The sequence below is a fragment of the Armigeres subalbatus genome, chromosome 3 (assembly GCF_024139115.2).
Source record: "Armigeres subalbatus isolate Guangzhou_Male chromosome 3, GZ_Asu_2, whole genome shotgun sequence".
Taxonomy (NCBI): Eukaryota; Metazoa; Arthropoda; class Insecta; order Diptera; family Culicidae; genus Armigeres; species Armigeres subalbatus.
Genome location: NC_085141.1, coordinates 239,125,726 through 239,147,521, shown reverse-complemented (window position 1 = coordinate 239,147,521; position 21,796 = coordinate 239,125,726). Strand labels below are relative to the sequence as shown.

Sequence of the window (21,796 nt, the reverse complement as noted above, 5' to 3'; positions counted from 1 at the left end):
TACGGATGCTCGTCGACAAGAGCAAGACCCACACTCTGAGTGAAATCGATACTGTTGCTTTTGAACGGGAAGGATGGATGGCTTCAAGCCCTTCACGCCCTGGAACCTGGTGAGCTCTTCCGTCCGGCAGGTGCAACGGCCAACAAAGTAACTCACTGACTGGATTCGCCGATCACCGACGGTAAGCAGGGTGGGTTTTTAACCCTTTATAAGGCGGTGGCAACTATATTGCCACCAAAAAATTATATGGTTATCTATTTATTAACATGAGCTCTACTCAAGACAAAATTTTCAAAACGACTTATCTGCTTTTGTAAACAAAGATTCAAACGACGATTAGACGAATCCGATAGCTCTCCCACGCGAACCAACACCACCAATAGGTAGGTGAAGGGTTCCGCTACCTGTTGATGGTGCTGGTTTGCGTGGGAGAGCCATCAGATTCGTCAAATCGACGTTCGAATCTTTGTTTACAAAAGCAGATAAGTCGTTTAGAAAATTTTGTCTTGTACTGATTACTTTCCAGTGGCTTTATTTGCTACCTAGTAACACCCCATCGAGTCCACCATCTTCCGGCAACGCTGCCTCGAGATGCTGTGCAGTGGTGACATTGGGTCGTATGAATAAAAAGTAGTAAGTTCAACTTTACTACATTTTCAGTAGTAAATGTCACTTGTGGAACATGTTCGTATGAATAAAAAAGACTTTACTACACTACACATTTCGAACATACTACAAATAACTGATTCGGTATGAATAAAACAAGAGTATACTACTGATTTCTTGTAGTCTGCTCAAGACGTTGCTACTCATGTATAGGGTGACCATATGAAATCTTTGCAAAGGAGGACAATTCACCTGAATTGGGCGAAAAAGGAGGACATTTGGTTGAAAAAGGAGGACATTAAAAACATCGATTGATTTTTAGTTTTTAATATGATTAAGAATACTATATTTATTAGATTTTAGCACACTAAAGTTTATTGGAAGAAGTTTTTGTAAGTCGAGGCAAATACATCTTCTTCTATTTTATTAACATAACAGATCACTTCATTAACTCCAGATGAAAAACGTTTCTGACTCTCATTATAGTCTACATAAAGTACTATCTAATTATAAACTACCAGCAACATATTTTTGATGGAATGATTTTAGCTTCAACTATTTTCAAAATCAGTAGTAAACAAATGTTCAATATTATTATGCTGGCATTTTCAGCGATATTCCACAGAATTTTAACAAGAATCATTGTTTCTGAATAGGTACTTTATTGCAAAAATAGACAACTGACCGAATACAAGATAACTAGTAGTTGTCCAGCAATTTTTTTTTGTTGAATGCCGTTGAGAATTGTAATTTGAGCAGGGATTGAAGTTATCATCTCATTATCATTCCAGAGGCGAAGTTCCGGAAAGTGTTGTATGGCGGACTAGCGTATTTCCCCTCTACAACTTTGTCTACGGGTACATTGCTCTATGTCTAATATTTACAGCGTGAGACGCTAGTATCACTTAATATACTAAATGATAATAAGTGCCTCTGGAATGAGTTATTGGCTGAATACTAAATGATAATGAAATGATAAGTTCAATCCGCGAATTTAAGGCATGTTCATAAGAATGGTACCGTTAACTGTATGACCACAAAGTAAGGTGTTATCTATCATTTAGTTTTCTGCGTTCGATCATTTAGTATTTTGTCAATAACTCATTCCAGAAGCCTAATTTCAAAATGTATTGTATGGCGGACTTTTAGTGCGAAGGTTTTTCTACAAATCTTCTTATCAGGTCGATGTTCGAATTTCATTATTAAAGGAGTTACAGTGCTAATTTCTACACACTTATTCACGGCTTGCTTGTTCGGTAATTTTTTTTACTGACTCGAACTGCAAAACACAAAAAATACCGAAAAAAATGTATTTTTTCAAATTATTTACTGAAGTTCAGTTATGAATTTATTGAATTACCGAAAACTGTAAATGTCATTACCGAGTTTTTCATATTAGATTGCTTTAACTGAATTGAATTATAAAAGTCGGTAGAAATTCAAAAGAAAATGTCAAATACAATTATCAAATGCCTTGTGGGATTGACCTGTCCGAAATTTTCATGTTCCTCCCAACTTCACCAAGCCGAGCACCGAAATGAAAAAAGTGTGTTTGTACAATGGTAGGCCGTTCCCAAGGCCGTTCCGAAGGATTCAACGCTCCCAAAAAACAAATCGACAAAGAACCGGTATCAGGAAACCGAAGAGGATTGTACTGCAGGAAGTTGTGCAAATCCGCATTCTGGAATATAAAGCTTGGTGATCCACAATCATCTTGTTCGCGCAACGAATCAAGCCATCGCGATGCATCGCAACGTGGTTTTGCTAAGTCGGCTGCTGCTTTTTCTCTACCTGTTGTGCAGAAACTAAACCTGGCGATAATATGACAAAACTATCAGGCTTGAGATTACTCTCCGGAAGATTTTTCACACAGCGTTGTTGAAGTCATCGAAGCAGTCATACCAAGTCAAATACCAATCCAAAGAATGTTTGGATTTTTGCCCAAGTTATAAAATAAAACGCGGGAAAGGAGGCAATTTCAAATAGCATATTCACAAATATTTATAACATCTTTCTGGATAATCTGCAATGTTTTTCCCCAATGTTTTGAAATATAATTTAACTGAAAATTTCGGTAAATCAAAGTAAACAAAAAGATTACTGAAAAGTCGGTATTAAAGTTTACTGACTAATACGGTAATTTTTGACATTTGAAATATTTATAACTTTACCGACTTTTCAGTTGCATTGAAAATTACCGAGTTAAGTCAGCTGTTCAAAAAGTCAGTAAAATTTTACCGACTTCGGTAATTGAAACTGACTGTGTACTAAATGAAAACAAAATATGCAATCATTTAGTCTAAGTTACTGTTAGTAGCGATATAGCTCCGTTATTAGTGAAATTCAAACAACGAACTGTTAGGCAGAGTTGTAGATAAACCTTTGCACTAGAAGTCCACTATGCAACACATTTTGAAATTTAGCCTCTGGAATGAGTTATTGACAAACTACTAAATGATCGAAGGCAGATTACTAAATGATCGATGACATCCTTGCCACAAAGTTCTCAATTAAACGAATTCTAAACTGTTTAGATTTAGACTAAAGAAGCTCAAAACTGTTAAGATTAGTTTTAGGTATTTCTATTCCATTCTAGGCATGGCAAGGCGGCTGCCCTTTGCCTCAGATATTCAAGCAGCATACGTGCAATTAGTTTAAAAGGCAATTTGATGGGTGTTTACTCGTAGAAAACTTTAAAAAGCATTTGCATTCTTTTTCCTAATCGATTTCTCACAGTTCCGATGCTTTTGATATTTTTGACACCTGTATTACTGTAACTCATGCATTTCGTTTTCTATATTTACATTAATTATATTCCAAAACTTCCAAAACCATTATTGTTTGTTGAACTAGATTTTTTTCAGCAATAGTTATTTATGCAACTTTTTTTTCCAACTTTTACAAAAAGGAGGACATTTTAGCGCAAAAGGAGGACATCTGGTTTTTAATGAAAAAGGAGGACATGTCCTCCTTTAGGATACCATATGGTCACCCTACTCATGTATCAAATGCAGATTATTCATCAGAATCGAAGCGAATCGGCTTTGTTTTTTTAAAATAAAAGTCCAATTTAGGGAAAACAAACAAAACAGACATGTCTTTTGTTGATTAGCCGCAAAAAAAATGATGAAATCATCATCGTGTAGTGAATGGTAGTAAACTGTAGTAAAGGCTGTGTGGCAGTGAAACAGCACTTCCCGTTTACTACATAAATGATACATTCAATTGCTTTGAAACCATCGAAGTAGGCCTTATGTGAACTGCAACTTAGAGTCACATCATATGCAATCAAAGCAATCGGGGAATGTGTCGTCCATCACATTCAGTGAATGAACAGTACGATAAGGTGTTCCAAGTGGCTCCCGCTTGCCAACAGTAAGGGTGAAATCCACATTTGCCAATCCTGCTGGATATTCAGCCTTTCAACAAAATTGTGTTGAGCAGGCGGGAGCACCCATAAAGAAATTGAATTGTTTGTGCAAGTGAAAGTGATGTGGTTGAATACTTGGACATTGGGTGAGTAAATTTTAGAAAATGAATTAAAACTGGACCTGTTATTTTCTGCGAGATTCAATTATTTTTCAATTGTTTTGGTGTATGAGTGCGTCATTTTATGTATAGATCAATCAATTTTGCGTTGAGATCGCTTCCTTAGCAGCAGCATAATAGTTTCATTTAATCAGACCGCATCGTGCTTTCTTACTGTGCGGTTCTTTTCTCTCTTTGCGGAAGGAAGTTTTTAATACTACCCGAAGCTATTTTAATTTCAACAGTGCTTCTCAGCGCTATTAGTACCCACTGATCCCGTTACGATCTTTGCAAGGACCCGTGTCTTCATTTTACGTTGGACCCGTTTGCGGAAGTAAAATTCCGACAAGCGGTGGTAATCCTGCAGGGACACCGTTCTGGGAAAAACCCCTTAGAAGGTCACGTCTCCACGCTCAGCAATGAGTATTAACAAAAACAAGAGGAAGGGGGAGTCTCTGAATTCTCCACTTCCTTCAAAGAAACAAGGTTTCAAGACCGTCCTGCCCAAGCGCGGAAAAAATAGAAGGAAGCTGGAGACTTCAGATATTCCTTCTAACTCTAACATTGACATTATTTTTTCTCCTATCGAACTGAGCAATCATCAGTATTTAACTGAGAAGCGCCATAAATTCTTTACATACGACGACAAAACTGAGCGATTGTTCAAAGTCGTCTGGAATGGTCTCCCCAGTGATGATAAATCACTGGATGAGATTAAAATTGAAATTTCTCAATTACTTGGATTTTCACCAGTCCAAGTAATTAAGATGAAAAAGAAATCCCACTCTGGTACTTCCCAGAGGGGCATTTCTCAAGAATTTTATTTAGTTCATTTTAACAATACTAAATAATATGAAAAGTTTGGAAAAGGCCTGTATTATGTCCCATGTCCTTGTTACATGGAAACATTTCCGCAGGCCTGGGGGAAATTTCAAAAACCCCACCCAGTGCTGTAAGTGCCAAAAGTGGGGTCATGAAACCAAACATTGTCGCATGGATGCTAAATGCATGATTTGTGGTGGAACCTCTCACGCAAAGGACGCATGTCCAATAAATTTAAGTGCGCAAATTGTGGAGGGAATCATAAATCTAATTTCTGAATTTGTCATTAACAGACGTATCCATTGCCATTAACAGACGTATCAAACATAAATTATTTTCTTCGTTCGAAACCAAAGTTTTTGAAACCTTGGGAGTTTCTGTTGAAACAAATTTTGGACAATTTTCCTTCATTGCAGCCTACTTGTCTTTTCAATTTGTTGAAAGCTGATCTTCAAATTCTGACTCGCAGCAAATCAAAATTCTTCGTTATTGGTGACTTCAATGCCAAGCACCGTTCATGGAATAATGCTCAAAGCAATTCCAATGGTAAAATTTTTTGTGAAGATTGTTCTGCGGGATATTATACTATTCAATATCCCAATGGACCAACATGTTTTTCATCCACTCGAAATCCTTCGACAATTGATTTGGTTTTAACGGATTCAAGTCAGCTGTGTGGCCAATTGGTAACTCATGCTGACTTTGACTCCTGTGACGTTTGAAATCTCACAAGAAGCCATTTATAATCCAATCAGCTCTACTTTTAATTATCATAGAGCTGATTGGGATTTATATAAAACGTATATCGATAGGAATTTTGATGTTGATATTCTTCTCGTTACCAAAAGAGATATTGATAATGCTCTCGTATCTTTGACAAATTATTTGTCGAAGCCAGAGGCATTGCAATTCCTAAATGTGAAATTAAATTCAACTCCATTATTGTTGACGACGATCTTCAGCTACTGATCCGTCTTAAAAATGTGAGGCGAAGGCAATATCAAAGAACTCGCGATCGCTATTCTGAGAAATACCAACTTTGAGAATAATGTCACGAAGTTGGATCCCAGTTCGAAACCCTTTTTGAAATTAGTAGATTGCAAAAAAGTTTGGATATTTTCTCCACTTACTTGCAAAAATGGAAAATTTCCCCGAATGCTTCCAAAACTCAGCTTATAATTTTCCCACATAAGCCGAGAGCTTCTTATTTGAAACCTTCTAGCAGACATATTGTCACTATGAATGGGGTTCCAATTAACACACCAGTCAAGCAGTTTGACGAACATTGACTCCGCCCCCAAGAAAACGCTTCTGTTGCTGCTTTGTTTGAACGTGTTGTTCGTTGATGTTCGAACAACTATTTGACAGTTGGCGGCTCGGTTGAAAAAAAATAAAACGGTTTGATTTTGGTTTGAGTTGTCGGGGGTGGAGTCAAGGTTCGCCGAGCATTGTTTGAGCATTTGTAGTGAAGTTGCACAAACCCTCATATAATTTTTGATGGTTGGTGCTCAAGTTGGCGCTTCGGTCGTTCGTGTGTGATATTGTTGGTCGAATAAATTGATTGTTCGTGCCGCTGTTGGTGAAACTTGATGGATATTTGAATAAACGAGAGGTGGAGTCAATGTTGGTCAAACTGCTTGACCGTGTGTACGTTCCATTACCCGAGTGCAGCACCTGAAGGATCTCGGCGTTATCTTGGAGGGTGTCAGGCCATTTGGCCGAACGCCGTTTAGCCGAATGCCGTTTGGCCGAACGGGTCATTTGGCCGAATGCCGTTTGGCCGAATAGTTAAAAAAAATTACCTCAGTTCATGGGTGGTCCTTCTTCCTCCTTCCTTCTTCTTTCTTTCTTCTTCCCCATTCCTTCTTCCTTTTTCCTTCTTCCTTCTTTCTTCTTATTTCCATCCTCTATCTTCTATCTTCTTCCTTCTTCCTTCTCCCTTCTTCCTTCTTTCTGCTTTTTTCGTCCTTCTTTCCTCTTCTTTCTTCCTAAGTTTTTCTTTCTTCCTTTTCCTTCTTCCTTCTTCCTGCTTTCGTCTTATTTTTTCTTCTTCCTTCTTTCTTCTTCCTTCTTTCTTCCTTCTTTCTTCCTTCTTTCTTCCTTCTTTCTGCCTTCTTTCTTCCTTCTTTCTTCTTCCTTTTTCCTTCTTCCTTCTTCCTTTTTTCTTCTTCCTTCTTCCTTTTCCCTTCTTTCTTCTTCCTTCTTTCTGCTTTCTTCGTCCTTCTTTTCTCTTCTTTCTTCCTTAGTTTTTCTTCCTTCCTCTTCTTTCTCCTTCTTCTTCCTTCCTCCTTCCTTCTCCTTTCTTGCTTAGTTTTTCTCTCTTCTTCTTCCTTCCTTCTTCCTTCTTCTTTCTTCCTTAGTTTTTCTCCCTTCCTCTTCCTTCTTCCTACTTCCTTCTTCCTCCTTCCTTCTTCCTTCTTCTTTCTTCGTTTTTCCTTCTCCTTTTCTTCCTTCTTCCTGCTCTTCCTCTTCTTTCTTCCTTAGCTTTTCTTTTTTCCTCTTCCTTCTTCTTTCTTCGTTTTTCCTTTTTCCTTCTTTCTTCTCCCTTCTCCCTTCTTCCTTTTTCCTTCTTCCTCCTTTCTTCTTCCTTTTTCCTTCTTCCTTCTTCCTTCTTTCTTCTTCCTTCTTCCTTCTTTCTTCTTCCTTCTTCCATCTTTCTTCTTCCTTCTTCCTTCTTTCTGCTTTCTTAGTCCTTCTTTCTTCCTTAGTTTTTCTTCCTTCCTCTTCCTCCTTCCTTCTTCCTTCTTCCTTCTTCATTCTTCCTTCTTCATTCTTCCATCTTCCTTCTTCCTTCTTCCTTCTTCCATTTTCCTTCTTCCGTTTTCCTTCTTCATTCTTCCTTCTTTCTTCTTCCTTCTTCCTTATTCTTTTTTCCTTCTTTCTTTTCCTTTCTTCCTTCTTTCTTCTTCCTTCTTCCTTCTTCTTTTTTCCTTCTTTCTTTTCCTTTCTTCCTTCTTCCTTCTTCCTTCTTCCATTTTCCTTCTTCCATTTTCCTTCTTCATTCTTCCTTCTTTCTTCTTCCTTCTTCCTTATTCTTTTTTCCTTCTTTCTTTTCCTTTCTTCCTTCTTTCTTCTTCCTTCTTCCTTCTTTCTTCTTTCTTCTCCCTTCATCCTCCTTCCTTCTTCCTTTCTCCTTCTTCTTTCTTCCTTCTTCCTTCTTCCGTCTTCCTTTTTCTTCTTCTTTCTTTCTTCTTCTTCTTCCTTCTTTTTTCTTTCTTCTTCCTTCTTCCTCCTTCTTTCTTCCTTCTTCTTTCTTCGTTTTTCCCTTCTTATTTCTTCGTTTTCCTTCTTCCTTCTTCTTTCTTCTTTCTTCCTTCTTCCTTCTTATTTCTTGCTTCTTACTACTTACTTCTCACTTCGTAAGAAAGCGTATTTCAACTATTCGGCCAAACGGCATTCGGCCAAATGGCGTTCGGCCAAATGACCCTTTCGGCCAAACGACATTCGGCCAAACGGCATTCGGCCAAATGACCCTAAACCATCTTGGAGTTGGCTTACCTTTCGAGCTCACTACAATGACATAATCGCCAGACCGACAATTGGGCCTAATGTTCACAATCGCAGACGAGTTTCTTTATCCATTTTGTCTCAAAACCCTTATTTTAGCATAAGATTTGTGATTCTGGGCTGACCGTTTGAATTTCTGATACTTTTTGAAAACATGAAGAGGTCTAATGTATAGCCATTTTATGCTAGAAAACAGCAAGTCGATATCTTCAAAGCTTTGATAGCGTGAATTAAACGAAATAAAAACAAAAACATTAGATGCCATATACTGCATGAATGCTGGGATGGCGGACGGTACGTGAACGAGGTTAATGAACCACGAGTGGTGTCAGCTTTTGAGAGAAATATCCATCGTTCAGATTGCGAAAATCGGCCGACTGCGGTGGGCCAGACACATATCCTCAATGTCGGACAGTGATCCGGGTAAAATGGTTCTCGACATCAATCCAACGGGCATAAGAAGATCAGTCACGCAGCGAGAAAATTGGATCATTCGAATGGAAGACGATTTGCGGACACTCAGCAGACTGCATGGTTATCAAAGTGCGGTCATGGACCGAACTGAAAGGAGAAGGCTTTTATGTACTGCAAAGGTCACTCTTTTCTTAGTCTGAGCAAATAAATAAATAAAGTTTCAGAATAATCTTTTGAAAAATCGGCGAAAAACGTCATCACCGCCGCCGTCGCTGATTTTCGGACCGGCCCACACCCCATCTGTTTTGTCCTTCATACTAATTGTTTAAATTCAAACAGTACAGTCCTTTGCATTAAATTCAATCCAGAGGAATCATTGAATACATTGTTGCCTTTTGCTGTGCGGCAATTGCACCAACCGACCAAGCAACATATTATCCGTATCCAGAACAAACATTCTATTCTTGCGCTCTCCCATTTCGTTGACATCGGCATAAATTTTATTCCTTGATCAAACATATTCTATGTCGCTTATCTGGAATCTTCAGGCTTGAATGATGAAGCACTGGCAGTTTGAAAAGGGAAGTCAAGCAGTACTGATCATAGTGCTAGTTAAAATTAAGCGCGGAATTAGAACCCTCTCATCGATCAGAATGGTTTCGAATAGGCATTTCCGAGTCATGGGCTTCATTTACGCTGGATTGTGTCTTGCCGGATCGTTTCTGTTGATCATCAATGCTAGTAACACAGTGAAATCGATAAATCGTAACAGTTGGTCGATTCAATCTTATTTATTCGGTGGAAAAAATTTTCAAAAAATGTTAATTATTTTTTCTAGCTAACCGTGACTATGTTAGCGGCTCCAGTATTGCAGTACTCATACTTTCATTGATCTCGCTGGTTTTCAATGTTTTTCTCACATTCGGTATGATAATGGTAAGTAACAATGGTAGATATTATATTCTCGGTTGGAATGAAATTCTTTCGTAATCATGAGCAGCCTGAAGAGAAAGCACGATTTTTAATGTTTGATTTTGCGATAGCGGCTCGAAGTTTCCAATTGTATCGAATCATTTATATACTCGTGTTGTTAAGCTTTGTGCGAAATATGTATTCCAATGTATTATTTAGAAATTCATGAATTTCTATCCACCCATTGTGCGTAGGGAGTTCAGGGAGCAATCAATGTATCACACATTTCTAACCGCAATTACAAATTTCACTTTTGTTTCAGCATCGCGTAGATTTTATCAGATACCATTTACGTTTTATTTCCACGATTTATGTGATGGTACTTCTTGGACTATTCATTGGATGTATCAGTGGTGGGATTGCGCTGGGAAACATGCCTTCGATTGATGCTAATATACCAAGTGCAGCAGCCGTCGCCATGACATTGGTGGTTATGATAGTGATAACATTTGTGACTTGTAAGTTGTTATTGATACCTTAACTAATTATAGTTATTTATTGAGATATTAACCTTTTATCTCGTTTTAGTGCAATTCACGTTGATCGCTTGGATACTCAACGGTGTAATTGATGTCATATCAGAGGATAGGATGCGATTGATTTCACATAATGGGGATGCAATTGCGTGAATCAGCATTTTCATAAATATGCTGTTCCTGACAGGGAGACTTTTAACTATTCGTACTAAAAAATAGATCTCTAACAACATTCATGGTGTAAAATCATTTTTTGTTCGAACCCGGTCAGGAACAAAAAATGTACTTCTATTGAAACCTGTCTCTTTGTGTTTGTACTTTGTATTTTGGTTTAGTTAAAAAACATCTTGTTATCAATACACACCAAATAAAACTACTAATTTTGAATCTGCACATTTATAAAATGGCAACGATGATTAGAGTTACATACATCTAAATTTTGTTTTTAATCACTGAAACATGGTTGGTTTTTGTTACCGTCGGCAATGTGAACTGTCTATCTATCACATCCATATATATCGAATGATAACACGCCCAGTGAATTACGCTTTTTCACCAAAATTATCTGAAACTTAAAATCAAAACCGTTTTACCCTTCCTTCGTAAGTGTCTATAGTTTCACTTTGTATGCGTTACGGAGGCGTGTGACGTATTAAACTATCAATGAATTTTATTAATTATAAACTGCAAGTATTTGACACAAATTCACTTCAAGTGAATCACTTTGAGTCAAAGTCAGCATGAATACGTTAAAATAAAGCGACCCCAGAAGTCAGGATTGTGCGAGACAGTCCCGGATTCAGCCTACCTGTCCCGTATTGCCAGAATCCTCATTCCATAATAAATCCAAACAGTTTGGGAAATCTATGGAATCATTAGGTAATGGGATGTTTAGAAAATCTATAAAAGAACTTAAGTCATCTAGAGGGTTTACTGAACTTGAAGAATAAGGTTTTGAATATTTTGAGGATTTAAATGATTTCTGTAATTTTAAATGAGGCCAGCGGGATAGTTGATTTTTCGTGTCGAAATCTCTTCACTCCCGCAACACTAAAAAATTGAGTGGGACAAAATCCATGGACCAGATGACCAGGCTATCTTAACTATTAAAGATCCCCAGCCTAAAAGTTGATTTGATTTGTCAGCCTTTGAATAACGCAGAAATCTCCGGAATCTTAGTCATCTTGACACTCCTCCGTGATAGGTTTTACTTACACGAACGACCATGCCTCGAAAGACACTATCTTCAAATCGCTATAACTCAGCCGTTAGTGAGCCGATTTGAACAATTTAGGGACTTACAAATTTTCCCGTCCATCGAGATTTGTTTGAGATGTTAAGATCTCCGATCGGACCAAAAAAGACCTTTGTGGACCTCAAAACGTCAGAGTAAGTCGTGGTTTTCATACAAATTGCGTTGTTGGTGCTTACCAGTGTAACGAGCTTGCCGTAGGTTGCTCGGGTAAAATAAACTTAACGAGGAGAACGTCTAGTTGGAAGTGTGTTCTGTATTTTTACAAACTTCTTAAGTTAACTTAGCATCTAGGAAATAATGGTTGAACGAGGAGTGAGCAAACGACGGTCGGTGTGTTTAACAAACAGCGTGAATGTACATGGTGCTTGTTGTGCACATGTGGTAATAATTTGGAGGTTTCATAATAACGAAGAGTAAATACCTGGGAGCTGCGGACTCGATCAAATCCAATTTTCAAGATATTTTGCTTGAAACTTGAAAATTTCCTCTCGGTGTTCAATGTACACGTTACGATTTTCTCACATTGAATTATCATTGTGTTTTTCTTTATAAAACTCATTAAAAAGATTTCGTAAATTTACTGCCTTGTATTAATTAACATGTCGAATGTTAAATTAATTCATACCCTCCACTTACATTGAATTCGTCGATATATTTAAAATGACGCCAGAAAATTGAAATTTGTTCAAAATGAGCTATATTTAGTATGAGTCGATTTATACGTGTACTCTCTCGGCTGTGCTCAAAATGCACAAAACCTCTCTCGATGCGATGGATACTTTTTGACAGCTTGCTTTGGAGATTCGTTGACACTCGTTTTGACTCTATCCGCAGCTCCCAGGTAAATACAATACGTGTAGAATTGGCCTAGTGAGACCTTCTCATTCGGTCAAGTGCGGGTGGTCGGAATTTAGGCAAATAACTGTGTCGGATTGAGGAAGTGTTTAATTTATGGATTTGTGCAAGGGTACACATTTTATACATTTTTAAAATATGAAGCTTATGTCGAATTCGTTTTTAAAAAGTTCCAACCTAGGTTGGAACCAGTTCCAACCTAAGTGCTGTCAAAGTGTTTTTTTATTCGCTCAGGTTGGAACTAGGTTCGCACTAGTTCCAACCCCAAAGCTGTCGGGTTCACACTGTGTTGTTTCACGGTTTCGCACCGGGTTCACCAATACAACTGTACTTCAACTGTCAAAACCATATGAGTGGGTCGGACTGGGCGGAATAAACAAGCAGAAGGGAAAAACGAAACTGTCTGTTATTCAAATAAAATGCACGTTGAAATTTTTTTTTCAGGGATTTCGTATAATATATATTATTGTAGTTTTAAATGCAATTAATCCGGTACTGTTGTCTAGATTCAGTTTCAAAAATAATTGTTAGGGAAGATATTCATACGTTCATTCAGGGTTTTCCTCACAGATTGTGTCCTAAATTAGGTCGGTGGATGGAATTAGTTTGGAAATTCCCCTTGAAACCCGTTCACAAAATCCGCTAAGAATTGTCAGACAAATATATCTGAGGAATACCGAATAGAATTCTTTCTTAAAATAATATGCAGAATTTCTTTTGAAATTATTCCAAAAACTCTTTCGTGCGTTTCAGAATTTAATTCCAGTAATTATTTCTTGAATTCTTGTATGCATTCATTGGCGATATCTTTCAGGCATTCCTCCATATTTTTTTTCCAAGAAATCCCTTCGAGATGAATTCCTTTGAAAATCTTCTAGGAATATATATATATATATATTGAAAGTTGCTCCAGGAATTAATTTGGAGGAATTCCTCTGAAAGTTCTTTGAGGAATTCCTCCGGAAGTTCCTTGAGGAATTCCTCCGGAAGTTCCTTGAGGGATTCCTCTGGAAGATCCTTTAGGAACTCCTCTGGAAGTTTATTGAGGAATTCTTCCGGAAAGTCTTTAAGGAATTCCCCCGGTAGTTCCTTGAGGGATTCCTCCGGAAGATCCTTTAAGAACTCCTCTGGGAGTTTCTTGAGGAATTCCTCTGAAAGTTTATTGAGGAATTCCTCTGGAAGGTCTTTATGGAATTTCTCCGGAAGTTCCTTGAAGAATTCTGGAAGTTCTTGGAGGAGTTCTGCCGGAAGTTCTTCCAAGAAATCTTCCGAAAAATCCTCCAGGAATTCCCCCGGAAGTCCTTCACGAGTTTCACCGGAAGCTAAAACAGAAATTCTTACGGAAACTCCTCCAGGAAGCAGGAAGTTTTACGAAGAAATTCCTGGATGAATTAGTGGAGGAACTCCTAATGAACTTTCGGATGAATTCCTAAAGGAATTTCCGGAGGAGTTCCTGGTGGAGCTTCCGGAGGAACTTATGAGGAATTCCTGGAGGAACTTCCGGAGGAAATCCCGAAGGAACTTCTGGAGACAATCCTGAAGGAACTTTCTGAGGAATCCTTCATGGAACTTCCGGAAAAAATCCGCAAGGAACTTTCGTAAGATTTCCTCAAGGAACATGTAGAGATGAAACCTGCGGGGGAATTCCTGAAGGAACTTCCGGAGCAAAACGTTGTTATGTTTTCTATGTTGGACTATTAAGAGATGAGGATTTTCGGAAGGAAATCCTAGCATTAAGGTAGCTTCACAACTCGGGAATTTGGTCCACGGACTTTTCCCCCGGAGATCTTTTACATATGTTTTCAGGATTTGGGCACGGAAAATCAAAATCCCGGCCCCATTGAAAATCCGGCGGAAAATATTCCCCAGGTGTGAGGCTATCTTCATCAAGAGGGGTGGCGAGGAAAAAAATTAGCGTATCCTGGAGAATTTTTATTACATGCTTCTGAGTGTCTTCAAAAAAAAAAAACTTTTGCAGAAATAGTGATTGGAATTTCAATATGATTTATTAGATAAATTTTTGTAAAAATAGAAAACCTCCTTTACATGAATTCTATACGGAATTCTTTGTATAAAAATGTGCACGGCATTATAGAATATAAATAATTAAATACATATATCCGCCGTCCAAAAGTAAATTCCATTATCCGCAAAAACAGTTCACGCACTTGAACATTTTTATTTATCATTATCTGATTAGTCAAGGCCAACGCACTGCTAGTGCACTGGATGTCCTGGATCATATGTTTCAAATCACAACAAACACGATGCTACGCACACCAACATATCCAATGACAGATGGACCTGAAAATGTTTTTTTATTCAGGGTTCGGGTTGGCACTGACCCAGGTTTAAAAACGAATTCGACATTAGTGTGGTGTTGTATTACTACACCAGCATGATGTTCTTGCTGATATTAGTAAGATATTTCGGAATCCGAAAAATTTAGAAAGCTGCCGTTTTCTACCATTTTTGTTCAAGAGGCCAAAAACCATACTGTCGCAGATCATATTATTTTGGAACTCGTCCGCTTGGTGGCGCTAGTGTATATGGGAGAACTCGTTGGGGAGACTTGATCACCCCCTGTATAATCGAGAACTAAAGTAGTTTTGTTCTAGTGTATTTTTTTGTATAGATCGTCTAGACAAATGACCTTTATATGGTGAGTTATTTTTTGGATTGACAACCTTATTTATTCTGCAGGGCGGTTTGTATGTTTTGACCTTCCTAAAAAAAAATATTGGCCACGCAAAATTTGAATAACTTTTCATAACAATGACCAAAGTCTTTCGTTTTTTCACAGCAACAAGCCATAATTATGCTTATATGTACTGATGAAAATGTCAACATTCCATCCAAGTTTTAAGATATTTGGATTTGAAGTTTTTGCCTCAATATGGCGACACTTGATCCCCCGTTAGTCACCCATACAACAATTTGGCGAAAAAAAAAAAAAAAAAATAAATCTGTTCTTAGGCTTCTATTTTTTTGTAGATTTGATGGATTTTATGAAGGGTTGGCGGGAAAAAATAGTTATTGCGTAGATCTCATAGAAAGGGGATCAAGTCTCCCCAAATTTTAAAATTGCATATGCTGTCGAATTCAATAACAAAAATAGTTCATGTATACGCACATCAATTCGATAATTCCGCTTGTTATGAAGGGAAAATATTTAAAAAATCTGAGGGCACCTTTCTAATTTTATCAAAGCAAGTTCTTGAAGAGGGATCAATTTCCCCCGAATATTTACAAAGTCGATTTTTGACAGCACTCCAAAAAATCGATTGTGTATCAATAACAACAATAATTTAAGGACTGTCATACATCAATAAAGTTAAATACTATATTTTTTAGAGAGTCTGTGTGGAGATCGCGTATGTTTATTTATTTTGGTTGTGATACATTGAAAATCAGAAAAGTGGATCAAGTCTACCCAGTATCCCCTACCGTCACAGTTCATATTATGTCGTTGGTTTTTACACGTCACTGCCGCCGTCAAAAATGATGGAAATTGAGCACCCCGTCAGATATTTTAAGCTACACCGAGGCACATTTTCTTCAAAAGAGTATTCAAACTGCTAGGTTCAGTAAATCGCGTATCGTGAATGGTATTTCCTTTTAAAAATACATATTTTCAAATGGCTATTCGGATTAACTCTATAAATCGAAATCATTCGACATCAACCTACCTTCAACTGAAATAAAGCAGATTTAAAATTAAACAAGTGTAAAAAATGTCGTGACTAAATATCTATTAAATTTGTTCGTTCAGAAAATTTGGGATGTATTTAAGAATTTGTTCCCAGAATTTCTTCAGAAATTCATATTAAATTTAATATGGTATTTCGGTCTGAGTTTTAGCAAAAAAATCCTGAAAAAAGTTCAGGCGGGTGTCGTGGCCGAGCGAATGTCCTTAGGACATCGTCGAATATTTTTTTCTTCATTTCGTTCTGTCAATCGAGCTTATATTCGTGTTCTAATGGGCGCCTGCTATTCGAGCGCCGATTGCTTCGATTTAGCAATTCAAATCTCATTCAAATAACTCATGCTTTCATTTCGTATTTTCGATTATTATTTTAACACAACCTGCTACTATCACAGCGGCATTATCGTATGAATTTTAAAAAGAAATTCTTCAAGCGAGGGAATCCCTAAAAGAACTACAAGAAATTCCCGAACGATTTCCCGGTGAAATTCATGGATGAATTTTGCGACAAATACCTGTTACTTCTACGTGATCTACGTGAACACACTCAAATCATTAACTAGTGTACTATGTGGTACTATCCTTGGTGGGGGCATCCTATTCGACTAGATGCTGATGTCATATTAGGGTCTGTCCATAAACCACGTTGACTCTTGATGGGGGGTGTTTCGAAAAAGTCTACGTTAGTCTACGAAGGGGGACGGGGGGATATACCCAGGGTCTACGTAGACTTTTTCATTTTTTTTTGGAAAACAATTTATACATCAGCTTTGTGCGAAGCTGAATTGCTTGAATTTTTTTATGGATTTCTCCAGATTTTTTTTTTGCAAGCTCTACCAAAATCTCTTGAGTTTCTCCTGAAAAATCTAATGAACTTCACTGAAATTATAGTCTGAACAAAGACTTAAAACTATCATGCATTTTACCAGGAAATTCTTCTGTGTTGATTTTCCACTTGGATTTTATCTTTTGATTATCGGCAGGAGCATCTTTGAAAACTAAAAGTGTCTCTTAGGAATTTTCATGGAGAAATTATGTCGTACTACTTCAACGGAAAATTCTTTGGAATTTACAAGGGAAGCATTTTGGAATATTCAAGAAAACGAACTTGTAAGGGGAATTCTCCGCAATTTCCGCGAGAAACTCTTCAGAATTCCCACTGGAAATTTTCTGGGAAGCCCCGGGAAACTTTTCCTTATTTCGGAAATTCTTCGGAATTTTCGTAAGGAATTCTTTGGACATATAATTAAAATTCTTCAAAATTTCCATGGGAAATTATTCGTAAATTTCATGGCAGTTTCTTTGGAAATTCTAATGCAAATTCGTGGAATTATCGATGGAAAATCTTCGGAATTTGTAAAGAAATTGTTGAAAATTTCCACAAGAAAAAATTTGAATTTCTCAACAAAACTCTTTGAGTTTCCACAATTTTTTTTTGTAAGACAGCCTGTAAGTAAGCCTGTTTGTAAGAAAGTCTACAAAAGTCTACTAGGGGGGAGGGGGGTTTGAAAATGTAAAATTTCGGTCTACGTGGTTTGTGAACAGCCCCTAGCCAAATTTATTTTTATAATTGAAACAGATAAACAAATCATTCATCACAATCACGGTCGTAAAATCTGTTTCAATTATGAAAATAAATTTGGCTCACTTTGGTTACTCAAAATCTCATTCCTAAAGCCAGAAAACTAGGCAACAGATACCACAATTGGCGGAATCCTTTGCTTTTTCGCATGGATCGAATCACCTGGCTAGAGGTAGGGTAAAATGCCCAATAGTGGACCCCCTAGCAGCGGAATTTTGCTCTTCCTGTCAAAAGGAGTAGATATTTTCAACATATTTATCCTGCTTGATATCTAATAACAAGTTCTGCATCTCCTCTTCACGATACATACATGAAACACTCAAAAACACGACGTTATTCGTTAAAATTAACATTTTAAAGTCTGACTGAATTCGCCCTATAGTAGACACCCTGGGGGTCCATAATAGGAAATTGCTTCCCTATAGTCGACACTTCATTTGATTTTCATGTTCCGTTTCGGGATGTTCTGCTTCCCTATTATGGACCCCCAAAATATTCCTATAATGGACACTCTCGTGTTTATTTTTTATAGAATTGTAAAAAATCATCTAATTTTACTTTCCATAGCATTTTCAATCTTCTTCTTCTTATTGGCATTACATCCCCACACTGGGACAGAGCCGCCTCGCAGCTTAGTGTTCATTAAGCACTTCCACAGTTATTAACTGCGAGGTTTCTAAGCCAGGTTACCATTTTTGCATTCGTATATCATGAGGCTAACACGATGATACTTTTATGCCCAGGGAAGTCGAGGCAATTTCCAATCCGAAAATTGCCTAGACCGGCACCGGGAATCGAACCCAGCCACCCTCAGCATGGTCTTGCTTTGTAGCCGCGCGTTTTACCGCACGGCTAAGGAGGGCATTTTCAATACATGGATTCGAATCATGGAATTTCATAGCAAATTGTTTACATTGTGCTGTAATAATGCAAAAATGGCTGGAGGGTCCACTATTGGTTGGAGGTCCACTATTGGGCACTTTACTCTAGATTCGATTTGCTCAATTTCGTCATGAATCAAGTCGAGCTGACTTCTCAGTTCGATAGGAGACGACTTATTTCCAATGTTAGAGTTAGAAGGAATATCTGAAGTCTCCAGCTTCCTTCTATTTTTTCCGCGCTTTGGCAGGACGGTCTTGAAACCTTGATTCTTAGAAGGAAGTGGAGAAGGCAGTGACTCACCCTTCCTCTTGTTTTTGTTAATGTTCATTTCTAGGCGTGGAGACGTGACCTTCTAAGAGGATTTTCTCCCAGAACGGTGTCCCTGCAGGATTACCACCGCTGGTCGGCATTTTACTTACGCAAACGGGTCCAACGTAAAACGAAGGTACGGCTCCAAAGATCGTAACGGGATTAGTGGGTACAAATAGCGCTGAGAAGCACCGTTGAAATTAAAATAGCTTCGGGTAGTATTAAAAACTTCCTTCAGCAAAGAGAGAAAAGAACTGCACAGCACGAAAGCACGATGCGGTCTCAACTTTATTCCATGATCAAACATATTGTCGCTTATCTGGAATCTTCAGGGCAACCCTGATGACGCACTGGCAGTTTGGAAAGGAAAGTCAAGCAGTACAGATCATAGCGCTGGTTAAAATTAAGCGCGGCATTGGAACCCTTCCATCGATCAGAATGGTTTCGAATAGGCATTTCCGAATCATGGGTTACATTTACACTGGATTGTGTCTTGCCGGATCGTTTCTGTTGATCATCAATGCTAGTAACACAGTGAAATCGATAAATCGTAGCAGTTGGTCAATTCATTCTCATTTATTTGGTGGAAGAAAATTTAAAAAAAAAAGTTTAATATTTTTTATAGATAACCGTGACTATGTTAGCGGCTCCAGTATTGCAGTACTCATACTTTCATTGATCTCGCTGGTTTTTGATGTTTTTCTCACATTCGGTATGATAATGGTAAGTAACAATGGTAGATATTATATTCTCGGTTTGAATAAAATTCGGTCGTAATCATGAGCAGCCTGAATAGAAGGCAAGATTTGTAATTTCCATTGAATATATGTTTGATTTTGCGGTAGCGGCTCAAAGTTTCCAATTGAATCGAGCTATTTATATACTCATGTTGCTCAGATTTATGCAAAAAATGTATTCCAATGTATAATTTAGAAAGCAATCAATGTACCACACATTTCTAACTGCAATTACAAATTTCACTTTTGTTTCAGCATCGCGTAGATTTTATCAGATACCATTTACGTTTTATTTCCACGATTTATGTGATGGTACTTCTTGGACTATTCATTGGATGTATCAGTGGTGGGATTGCGCTGGGAAACATGCCTTCGATTGATGCTAATATACCCAGTGCAGCAGCCATCGCCATGACATTGGTGGTTATGATAGTGATAACATTTGTGACTTGTAAGTTGTTATTAATACCCTAACTCATTATAGTTATTTATTAAGATGTTCATCTTTTAATCTCGTTCAAGTGCTATTCACGTTGGTCTCTCGAATACTCAACGGTGTAATTGATGTCATATCAGAAGATAGGATGCGATTGATTTCACACAATGGGGATGAAATGGCGTAAATCAGCATATGCTGTTCCTGACAGGAAGACTTTTAACTATTTATACTAAAAAATAGTTCTCTAACAACATTCATGGTGTTGAAGCATTTTTGTTTGAAACCGGTCAGGAACGAAAAGTTTACTTCTATTTAAACCTGTCCCTTTGTGTTTGTACTTTATATTTTGGTTTAGTAAAAAATCATCTTGTTATCAATAAACACCAAATAAAACTACGAACTTTGAACACAGCTCAGCTCCTAATAAATCAACCGAGAACTAAGTAAAAGTTCATTTAATCATCGTACAATGTTCTGTGAAATTGTTCTGTAACATACCAACTGCCTTTTTTGCAATTCTGAGCTCAATCGAGCAATCAGAACCAATTTCCAGATCGAATGAGTGACGGAGGTGTATTTTCCTATATATTTTGACTAAAATCCCCATACAAACTTCAAAACAAATGCGCCAGCTTATGCAACAAGCGATTGAACTGAAATTTTGAGAGAATGATTTTCTCACCAAAAGACACAGTCCTGGGGGGTGCCCCGTGGCATTCGACAACATTTTTTCTCCCCATCCTAAGCTGGGCCAGTCTACTGTACATATACAAAAATTTAACTAAATTTGGCTTACTGGAAAAGAGTGTAGCCCTTAAGTCGATCGATCTCTTCTCTAGCTCAAGTGGATTTTCCTATGGCAATCAACCGTAATTTCATTAACGAATATCTCAGCTGTGTGTGTTTGTTTTTAAATTGATATCCAAGTTACAAGGTTGTTCGGTCGTTGGTCGTTGTACGCATAGGGAATTTGAATTATGGCAAAAAATCAATCCTGCCCTGATATTGACAGGGAAAAAATGGACTTTTCCACCTGAATGTGGAAAATTTACCTATGGGGCAATGAGCCGATACGCCCACCAAAGAAAAATAACTTTTTATCAGTAAAAGGGATCGATACCAGAAAAATGATGAATACGGAGCTAATTCGATGTATGCAACACCGATTTCTTCATTTCACCTTGGGTTTCTTTGTTCGTCATATCCCGAGAGTCGGCAATCAAAACTAAACTCAATAATCAATAAGCGGAGGTAGGAAACACATTTAATTTCCCTTCCTAAAAGTCGGCTGAAAACTGCCGAGGTTTCTAAAAGTCTACGGATGGACATTTTACACCATTCCATTGCTGCTCCACAGCAGCAACATGATATACAACCAGCATAACGACCATTAAAGGGGCTCTTTTTTAATAGCTTGTATGACTGCGTGGGGTCGCATCCTTTGGGACTCTCCACAATGCATAACGCTGGAAAGATTTTGGACGATGTCTAAAACCGGGCCCAGCAAAAAATAGATCACCTATGCACCGATGCACGCAAACAAACCTAGCTTCTTTTCAATAGGGGATAGCAGAGCAAGAAAGCAGCTGCATACGAAGCTTTGGAAATCGCCCGTGGCTTTGAGCACTGCTTTTACTGTTCATCGGAAAATTACGATGTTCATATTTTGCATTGTTCCGTTTGCGGCTATTCCGTAGGTCTTTATT

The 21,796-nt window shown here is 37.8% G+C and overlaps 2 protein-coding genes across 3 annotated transcripts; both read left to right on the top strand.

Moving 5' to 3' along the window:
• Positions 1–9,463: 9,463 nt before the first annotated feature.
• Positions 9,464–10,762, top strand: LOC134227154 (uncharacterized). 2 transcript variants are annotated; one of them, XM_062708455.1, is made up of 4 exons: positions 9,464–9,642; positions 9,716–9,813; positions 10,112–10,307; positions 10,378–10,762. In XM_062708455.1, exons 1-4 carry the CDS (start codon positions 9,531–9,533, stop codon positions 10,476–10,478), a joined length of 507 nt encoding a protein of 168 aa, XP_062564439.1. In that variant the 5' UTR covers positions 9,464–9,530; the 3' UTR covers positions 10,479–10,762. The 2 variants fall into 2 exon arrangements, with proteins under 2 accessions (XP_062564439.1, XP_062564438.1); XM_062708454.1 differs by having other exon boundaries at positions 9,464–9,648.
• Positions 10,763–19,343: 8,581 nt separating this feature from the next.
• Positions 19,344–20,552, top strand: LOC134227153 (uncharacterized). The gene is made up of 4 exons (XM_062708453.1): positions 19,344–19,464; positions 19,540–19,637; positions 19,907–20,102; positions 20,174–20,552. Exons 1-4 carry the CDS (start codon positions 19,353–19,355, stop codon positions 20,272–20,274), a joined length of 507 nt encoding a protein of 168 aa, XP_062564437.1. The 5' UTR covers positions 19,344–19,352; the 3' UTR covers positions 20,275–20,552.
• Positions 20,553–21,796: the final 1,244 nt, after the last annotated feature.

Coding starts and splice junctions, on each gene's coding strand:
- LOC134227154 (XM_062708454.1), top strand. CDS start 9,531: ATGGTTTCGAATAGGCATTTCCGAGTCATGGGCTTCATTTACGCTGGA. Junction 9,649..9,715: donor GAAATCGATAAATCGTAACA/GTTGGTCGATTC, acceptor TATTTTTTCTAG/CTAACCGTGACTATGTTAGC. Junction 9,814..10,111: donor TCACATTCGGTATGATAATG/GTAAGTAACAAT, acceptor CTTTTGTTTCAG/CATCGCGTAGATTTTATCAG.
- LOC134227153 (XM_062708453.1), top strand. CDS start 19,353: ATGGTTTCGAATAGGCATTTCCGAATCATGGGTTACATTTACACTGGA. Junction 19,465..19,539: donor CACAGTGAAATCGATAAATC/GTAGCAGTTGGT, acceptor TATTTTTTATAG/ATAACCGTGACTATGTTAGC. Junction 19,638..19,906: donor TCACATTCGGTATGATAATG/GTAAGTAACAAT, acceptor CTTTTGTTTCAG/CATCGCGTAGATTTTATCAG.